Source organism: Atta cephalotes (assembly GCF_000143395.1).
Source record: "Atta cephalotes unplaced genomic scaffold scaffold00002, whole genome shotgun sequence".
NCBI lineage: Eukaryota > Metazoa > Arthropoda > Insecta > Hymenoptera > Formicidae > Atta > Atta cephalotes.
The window spans coordinates 2,225,537-2,235,146 of record NW_012130066.1 but is presented as its reverse complement, the minus strand read 5'-3'; the positions used below and the strand labels follow the sequence as shown (position 1 = coordinate 2,235,146).

Below are 9,610 nucleotides of genomic sequence, written 5' to 3'. Positions count from 1 at the left end.
ACAAAAAGAGCCTTATTGGATCAAAATAAATTTTGATACATAATATTTTTGCATAAATTTATATACATTGAAATAAAAAGAACAAAGATAATTTATTAGCACTGTAGATCTCAGATCTGTTTCTCATTCATTTCGATCGATTTTATATAGCAATCCAAAGTAATATCTGTGTTTGGAGATGCTATATAAAATTATTATCGCAGGTATTGCATTCTCCAATGTCTAATGACTTTTTGAATGTGGAGATCGATCCAATGCGGATCGTTGGTAACCTATGCCATGTAATTATTTTTTTTCTCGCTTGGCACAAGCAGTGCATAGCAAACAAAATTCTGATTTATATCCGAACAATTCTCGTACAAGCAAATATCACGAGTTTTAACATTAAGAAACACGGTCGTGTCTCGTATTTATATCTCGAGAATCAAAGTAACGAGACAAATTGTGTAGCTTTACGCAATTCGTTTAGAGTTGAATATAAATTAACTTAAAATTATTATGTTGCAAGAATTCTATATTATTTTATTAAATCAATTGTGTTTCTAATGGATTCAAGTGATAGCTCGAGTTTCTATTATATCACGCAGATATCTTCATTTTTACTCTACATGTACCTATGAACAATGATATTACAGTATAAAGTCTGAATCAGCAAATTTATATTTTTCATTATGCAATATGAACTATATAATTTTGTATGAAATATTTTCAAAAACAATCACTATCGAAAAACATCATAGATTCAAGTATTCTGTTTTAAAGGACATTTTACGATAAGCATTAACTAATTTTTTTAATTCACATTTTTTAAATCCAAAAATTAAAAATTACTATCATTTCATTATAAATTAAATCCTCTTGATATTCTGCGTATAAAATAACTGTGTTATGACAAAATAATGTTAAGAAAATATTTCATAATATCTTGTAATAATTTTTTATTATACTTTCTGATAATTCTTAATATTTTTTAATAATATTTTATTATAATATTTTCTAAATTTTGAAATATCTTTTTAAAATTTAAGCAACATACATGATTTTGTTAATTGCATATTTATAATATTATTTTTATAATGTAAGATTTTTTTATTATATTATTATTATTATAGTATTATTATAATAATTGTATATTTTATACTTAATATTTTAAAGAGTATTCATTTTCTAATTAATTTATATTAATAGTTATACGCAGAATATTAGGAAGAATTGATTAATATGAAAAGATTATAAATTTATTAAAAATCACGAAGTTATTTTATTTAATACTATCCAGAACAGAAATATACTGATCATAAAATGCCTTTTTTCGCAAAAGTAGTTACATTGTGTAAAACATGTTTTTTTTTGTTTAATTATCATTAGTTCATAAATATTTCGATTGATCAATCGAACAATCATATGTAATTTGGCTTATATCATTCAAAACATTTTTCCATTCAAACTTTTTTCAAATTTATATGAGATTTACCTCGATAATGTCAATGCATACACTCTAAAAAATATGGATGTGGATGTTAAATCATTTAAATCATGGTATTAAATCCATATCATATTGGTGTTTATATCGACACTAATGTGATAAGAATTATTATAAATACTACATGGGTTAAATCCACACCTGTATTTTTAGAGCAAATGCAAATTATTTTTGTTATTTATTTTAAATGTCCATGAATCTCTTTATATAATATGCCTATAAAGCCCGATTATAGTACATCATTATATGATGAGTACAGAATTTCGTCGTAGGCATATTCTTGATTATTTCCTCAAAGGATTTATCTTCGATAAATCGATTGATGATTGTCATTTGTATTCTCTTTGATGAAACTTGTCCTCAGCAAGGAATCTTATTTCACATCATTGGATTGAGGTCAGCGGATAGGAACGGAGATTTTAGAAAGACTCTCTTGGTCACACTTCGACCTTTCGATATTTCCTAATAAGCGGCTGCTTGATGGTGTATCAACGGATTGAAATGATGACCAAGATGATGCGGCGGCGGCCCAGGTAGGGGCCCTGGTTGAGGCCCAACTGTCGGTGGCTGACAAACGTACCACTCCGCCACCTCCGTCGCTCCGCGGCTCGACGGATCGTGGGTTCGATTCGTGGGAGGAAGATTAGTTGTTGTTCTTGTTGGGACAACCGGAGGTGGTTGAGGCGATTCTGTGTTACCAGTCACCGACAAGCTACCCCCGCTGCTGCTGCTCTCTTCTCCCTCGCTCTCGTATCCTCCTCCTACTTTACCCTCCGGTAATGACATTCCATGTACCTGAAAAGAGAATGTCGAAAAGGATATCGCATTAGACAACGATTGTAATGACGAGTTTTGTCATTACCATTGTAAAAAAGATGTTTATATATTTTAAGTATTATATGATTTATTATAAATTTATATGAAATTGCTTGGAAGTATAAAATTAGTGTATTGTTGGGTTTATACATACTGAAAAAAGAGTGATAATAATTACCAAATGTTAAGTGAAATAATTCCAATTAAATATTCGATTAATATAACTAAAAATAATTTTACTTTTCTAAATATGTAGGAACTATTATCAGCTAATAATATAACTAACTATTTAGTAATAATACTTAGTAAATATTTAGAAGAATATAATATAATTATTTTTGATTATATTAGATTATCATTATCAAATATTTAATTGAAATTATTTCATTGAATATTTAATATCTATTACCAAAAGTGTTTGGTATCTTTTTCTTTCGGTGCATATCTGAATTCGGATCAATCAATAGGTATTTCTCTGGCATTATGAATAATAACTTATATACCAAATCTTTCAATTTTATGTGCTACTGTAAAATTTACTTATTAAGATAACTCCGGCAAATACATCGCGCTAGGATTTACGCCGCAGAAGTCAGAAAAAATAGAAGGAGTAGGGATAATGTTCCCGCAACTACTCTGTTACATGCCTTTATGTTATATTAATATTATTATGTTATATTATGATTTCAGTTTTTTACTATTAATATTAATGAAATTATTGTGAATTGAATTGATTTATCATTGTAAATAGCGTCATCATAAAGTATAATCTACATAAAATGTAGATTACTGTAATATGCGCAAAAGAGTGGTTATTTCATGATATATGAATGTAGAGGAATAGTAAAGTATGTTATATAACAAAATACAACTACTACTTTGTTCTTTGTTTAGTTTGTTGTCTTGTATATCCCACCTGTTTGGGATATATAGCATTTTTAACAGGCGGGATTTATGCCCAAAGCATACAAAGTAGATTGAATTCAGTGCACTAAATATAATAAACACATTACATGAAATATATATCTCTATGAAATATGTATCTCTAATTATGTCATAACACACTTGTAATACATCTGGGAAGATTGTAATTATTATTTATTATTTCATATACATATTTACCATTTTCTTATTCCTTAATAAAATTTATGAACACATTTTATAAGTTATTGTGTCATTTTATATCTTATTTATATCTTATTTATATGCATTATTTGTGTTTTTTATGAGCCATATATACCCCCTCTTCCCCTTTGAGTAGCCATATATCCCACCCCTATGGGATATATGGGACAAAAATGCAAGGGTTTAAAAAAGTTCATTTTTTAATACGAAATATAAATATTTCGGATTTCTATATTTTTTTTATAATAGTAGATAGTACAAAGTTTTTACTGATATAATTCGTTACTTTAAACATAGTAAATAATACTTAATAAATTAAGTTTTTGATAGGTGCAGCGTATATACCGGAGTTACCCTATTATTTTCTCAGAAAGTAACTTTTATGTGTTTCGTATAATATACAGAACATATTTTTGATTTATATGATACGTTTGGAGATTTATAACATTCGGAGAATTCGAAGTCGATCGTGGGATCGAAACGGAGATCACAAGGATCAGTGGAGATAGTAGCACAAGAAGAGTTCAGAACGAAAGAAACGGGGATCAAAGATCCGTTTCCATCTCTCTGGTCCTTCTTTCATAATTCAGTGAGCAAATCTCTACGACTGCCTTCCGCGAATCACGTCTGCGAAAACCGTAGAGTAGCAAAAGTATTCCCGGTGAAGCTGACCTATCACGCGTGTATCTCGGAAGTTGAGTTTTGCACGTAGTATTCTATCTCTCTCTTTCTGTCTTTCCGTATCTCAGCTGAGTGCTGAGATAATTTCTTATTAAGATTCTGTGATTGTTCATGCGAAAAAAATCATTGTAGTCTTAGGAACGGCATACAGTTTTGTTTCATTATTTATGCAGTCAATATCCGAATAAATATACACAAGAAACAAAAATCTAAATTAACATATAATAACATTTAACAATTAATTAAAATTAATCGTGATTGATTACTGATCAAAAAAATGCATATTTCCGATGTCTTTTCATTGTTTAATTTAGCGTTAATCCAATGTAACAATTTTCGGTTATAAAAAATGTCCCATATTAATTGTAATATTAATTTATTTATCTATCAAGGTTCGAAGAATCAATGATGTGTATCGCGTGCGCGCGCGCGCGCGCGCGTGTGTGTGTGTATGTGTATGTGTGTATGTATACATGTATATATCATTTGTGTATATCATGACATTTGTATATATACATCCAGTTACGATATTCATTTCATTAAATTACGATTTAAACTGAATAATTACAATACTCCATATTACTGATGGTTTTTTCAACTGGGTTTAGAGGATTCTTGTATTCTATATATTATTATTTATTGATCTCCGAACTTTCGGATTTACACTATCGTTCATAAGGGAATACTTGATTTTTTCATATCTAATGAAAACTTAACAAAAAGTTTTTTCTTTTTTTTTTGAAATTTTTACTTTCAAAGTTAAAAAATATTTTGTTACGTTAAAAATGAATTTTAACATAATAAATATTTGATTATTGCAAAATATTATCACCAATTCAAAAAAATCATTTCAAAACTTAAAAAAATTTTAACACGTTAAACGCCGGTCTCTATGGACCTTCACCGGATTCTCTATTTATGTCACGCTAGTCCTAAAAACTTTTTAAAATATTTGATAGATCTGTTTTAGAGAACAAAATTATACTATGTCTTTTGTGTGACTGATATTCGTCCCAACACCACTTTGCTTCTCGTTTTTTTGTTTATTTTAATTCACGTGACATTTAAAGTACTTCTTCGGTAAGTTTTGCCTGATAATGTTTTATCAAATCATAATATGGCAAAATAAACAAAAATATTTAAAAACTATTAATTTTCAATTTTAAATGTTATTTCAAATTTATAATTTAGGAACATAATATTGTAGAAATAAAACTAAACAAAAACAAATTTACAACTTTATTTTTGCTTCTTAAAATGCATTTTTGAAAATTTCTCTGATTTGTTTTTATTGAAATATTTAATTTTTCGGACGATTTTTTTTTCTCAAATATTTTCGAATTTATGAACAATAGTGTATCGCATAAAATGATAATTATATTATATTTTTTTAAAACTGGAATAATTGCTACAGAAAAAATTTTCAGAAGCTATCTTCTTATTCATGTTAATAATTGGAAAATTATTTTATCTTCTTATAACGTGTATTATCTTATCGGTTTGTTTTTTGCTCTTATACAATATTTATTTTTTTATAATATGTTATTTATAAAAAATAATGATTTTTCAAAAAACTTCGATAACGAAACATACTAATACTAAGTTTATTTTATAAGATAGAAAAATGTTATAAATATTCACATTTGAATATACATCGAATATTTTGATATAAGTATCATGATATTTTCGAATCTTGCTATCTATCAAAATAATTGAGTATAGTTGTAAACTCTCATTAGCAACGTAAACTTTTATTATACATATTTTTATGTTAACGTTCTCATTTTTCATCTTAACGTTATTTCGTAATATATGTCCAAAGTCGAAATATTGAACGACTTACGAAACGTAAGCAACCCGAATGTGTAAACGATAGGATTGAATTCCTAGTAGTGCATTCTCATCTATTTGCCATGCTAGTTTCATTAACTCAACTAAAAGACGTACCTTCATGTGTTTGCGTAGCGAACTAGGATGGGTATAGGACTTGTCACATCCCGCCATTCGACAATTGTAAGGCTTGTCTGAAGTATGAACATGACTGTGCTTCTTTCGATCGCTACTATTCGCAAACCTCCTCTCACAGCCATTGAACTCACATCTAAAAGGTTTCTCGCCTGAAAAAAGAAATTGTAACAACATAGAATCAATAATATTTCCAATTAAACATGTAATACTTCGTAAAAGGATTATTGCGTAACATAAAACACAGAAAAAAAAGAACGAAATAATTGGTTTGAAATTTCCAAAATTTCTCACAAATGATATCAAGAATAATTGAAGTTAATCACATGAATAATCAGACGCTCATCGTGTTACGAACACATTAGGAAGAAGGAATTCACAATTACGTAGGTGTTAGTAATTAAAGAGCGATTACGCAAACGCGTTACAGAGAGTCTCATCTTGATCTCTGTATATCTTGATGAGTGGCGGCGGAACTCCTCTCGATGGCTTCTCTTAGCTAGGGGGATAGTGAGAAGGGAAGAGAGAGATATCGAAAGATAAGGTCCCTTGCACACGAATGGCCGCCGTTGTCGGGGCGCAGCGAGATCGCGTGGCGTGACTCTTATTTATTTCCAACGGAAGTTGACTGGAATATATTTTACCGTGTCGGTCCACACCCCCGTATTCTACTCCCTTTTCCGGAGCTTCCTCCTGGCGCTACGCTCTCGAGAAGAGAGCGGAGACGCGCGAACAGGAAGCGCGAACTTGGCGGATTTTTTATGGGAAAAATGGCGGCTCTCACCCGCATTCTCACCCTTGGACGAGTTGCGGGGACGAATCGTGGCTAGAATTGGGAATATGTGTTACCGAAATGCATAAAATATCGAAATGAATGCTGAGGAGAATAATTTTGCGAATGGGGTCGAGAATTTATTCATTTAGTAATCGTCTAAATTCTTCGTTTCTCCTATTTATTTTGCTGAATTCGTCATTAGATGAAACGAAATAAAAGTAACAAAATATTTTAATATTAAACAACTCTTTAAAAAACAACTCTTTAAAAAACGAAACAAACCAGATTTGAACGATGAAAGAGCATAAAAGCCAACGCAGGGTGACAATGCAATAATATATTACTTTGCTTTACATAACGATAAATGTTTCGATCATATTTGTTTGCATATTTCTCTTCCCCTTTTTTTAGAAAATTCTAATGTAAGAAATCAAATCAAAAATGCTCAAAAATATTTGAGAAATGTTAAAATAATAATATAAAATAATATTAAAATTTGAATGATGAGAGAGAGAAGAAGCATAAAAGCCAATGCAGGGTGACAATGCAATAATATATTACTTTACATATATAACGATAAACGTTTCGAAGATGACCATATGTCTGGTCACTTTCAATATCGCAAATTAAAAACATATCAGCTGCTACTTTGATATATTTTTGATTGCGATCTTGAGGGTGACCAGATATATGATCGAAACATTTATCGTTATGTATGTAAAGCAAAGTAATATATATTATTGCATTGTCACCCTGCGTTGGCTTTTATGCTCTTTCATCGTTCAAATCTGGTTTGTTCCGTTTTTTAAAGAGTTGTTTAATATTAAAATATTTTGTTACTTTTATTTCGTTTCATCTAATGACGAATTCAGCAAAATAAATAGGAGAAACGACGAATTTAGACGATTACTAAATGAATAAATTCTCCTTTTCAAAACAACGGCACAAACCTTGCTTACTTTGCTTTAAAGACGATTTGTTTACGAAGCGTGAAGCTGCATCTGATCGTTGAGTAAACGGTCTTTTGTTTCTATAGAAGCTCATTAAATTTTCGGAAGATATCATTATTCATTTTACATGTGAATCATATGATAAGACTTATTATCGTTGAAGGGACACATCACCACGATACTACAAATTATATTTAATTTGTTCAGGCCCAGGCATCTGTGGCATCATACGTAAGCAGACGTCTTAAATATTTATGAAGATAATGGGTCCCACGTACTCGGCGTCACCTCTTATCTCGCGACGCTACAACTTTGTTTCTTTATTCATCACCGGAAAGATTTCAATTGTCGGATTTTACGATATTTTCATTATCTTGATCGTAAAGGCGTATTCATCATTTGAATCACATTTTACGATATACAAGATATTTCGTTTTTTTTCGCAACGATGTGAATATTTATGAATCGATTTATTCGAGAAGATAAGTTCACACGAACTAATTATAAGATTCATAATATTTTGTCAAATTGAACTCAACAATTTGAACTTTATTCGACTCCTTTATGATTTGCCCGAGCAAATTAAGAGAAAGGATTTTGTTAATTTAACAAGCCATCAATATCTTTAACAAGTGACCGGTAAATATGTGATAATAAATTTGGTTTCTGGTTGCTGCTAATCTACTATACATCAACCAATTACTAGCAACAGAAGCAAACTATATAGAATCTAACCTATCTTTCGGATTTTTAGGCTCGTTTACACAAAAATCGTAGATAAGTGGAGTTTTAAATCGTAGGAAATTGATCAATCACAGTCAAATAGGGAAAATACTTGACTAGAATCGATCAATTTCTTACGATTTGAGACCCTGCGACCATCTACAACTTCTATATATGTAATGAACCTTTTATTTGCAAGCGATATCGATTATTTGTTATGACGAATGAAAAATAATTAATTTGTAATAATAACTAATCGATCGTTTTTTAAACAAATATCGTTTTAAACACATTCATTTTCTTTTGATTTGTTCCTATAACAAAATCATTTCTCTCAATGCAACACTATGTGTGCAAACGTTTCACGTCTCAATCTATCTTCCTCCATTCTGCGAACGAGTTGATTTCAACTTTTTGTGGGTTGTCTCCACCTATCGATTCACACCTTCTCGAGGCACCCTTTCGAGTCGAAAGGGGCACGTTCGCTCGCACGACCACTATGCGCCATCGTCGTCTGGTTAGCAGCTCGCATAAAAGGAGTTCGTTTGGCGACGGGAAGGGGGCTAGAGTGTCGTGGCACTCCTATCCAAAACAGAACGATTAATAACTTTTCAAATCTGTCCTCGGCAGGGTCGTGAGTCGGGGTACCGCGCTTCGGTAGCGCGCGCGTTGGCAAATAAATAGCAGATAAATAAAAGCGCGCGTCTCTCCTACGTCGTGCATTCTGTCGTGTGCGCAGGGTTGCGTGTGCAGATGGCAACAATATGCCGTGAAATATTGCCAGTGGTCGATGTGTGCCACCGCCGCGATATGCACACTGACGTGCATATTCATGCGTGTATATGCGTGCGCCGGTGTCAGCGCGAAACCATGATCGCTAGTGTTCAATATAGGGTGTCTCAGAAATGCAATCTTTAGCTTCAATAACAGATTCTTACATTATCTTAGTATTGTCACTTTTTTTTGTTAAAATATCAAGAAATCGATACAATTTCCGTATTATAATTAAGATTGAAAGACCTTTTTGTGTGTGTGTGTGTGTGTGTGTGTGTGTGTGTGTGTGTGTGTGTGTGTGTGTGTGTGTGTGTGTAG

At 31.2% G+C, this 9,610-nt stretch overlaps 1 protein-coding gene across 1 annotated transcript in view; it reads right to left on the bottom strand.

Annotated features, from left to right (window-relative positions):
* Positions 1 to 1,945: 1,945 nt before the first annotated feature.
* Positions 1,946 to 9,610, bottom strand: part of LOC105620058 (pair-rule protein odd-paired) — a 41,451-nt gene continuing 33,786 nt past the window's right edge. Inside the window, exons 2-3 of the mRNA XM_012201571.1 lie at positions 6,053 to 6,222; positions 1,946 to 2,278 (exon numbers count right to left, since the gene is read on the bottom strand). Of these exons, the coding sequence (XP_012056961.1) occupies positions 1,946 to 2,278; positions 6,053 to 6,222 (503 nt within the window). The remainder of the gene's footprint in view (positions 2,279 to 6,052; positions 6,223 to 9,610) is intronic.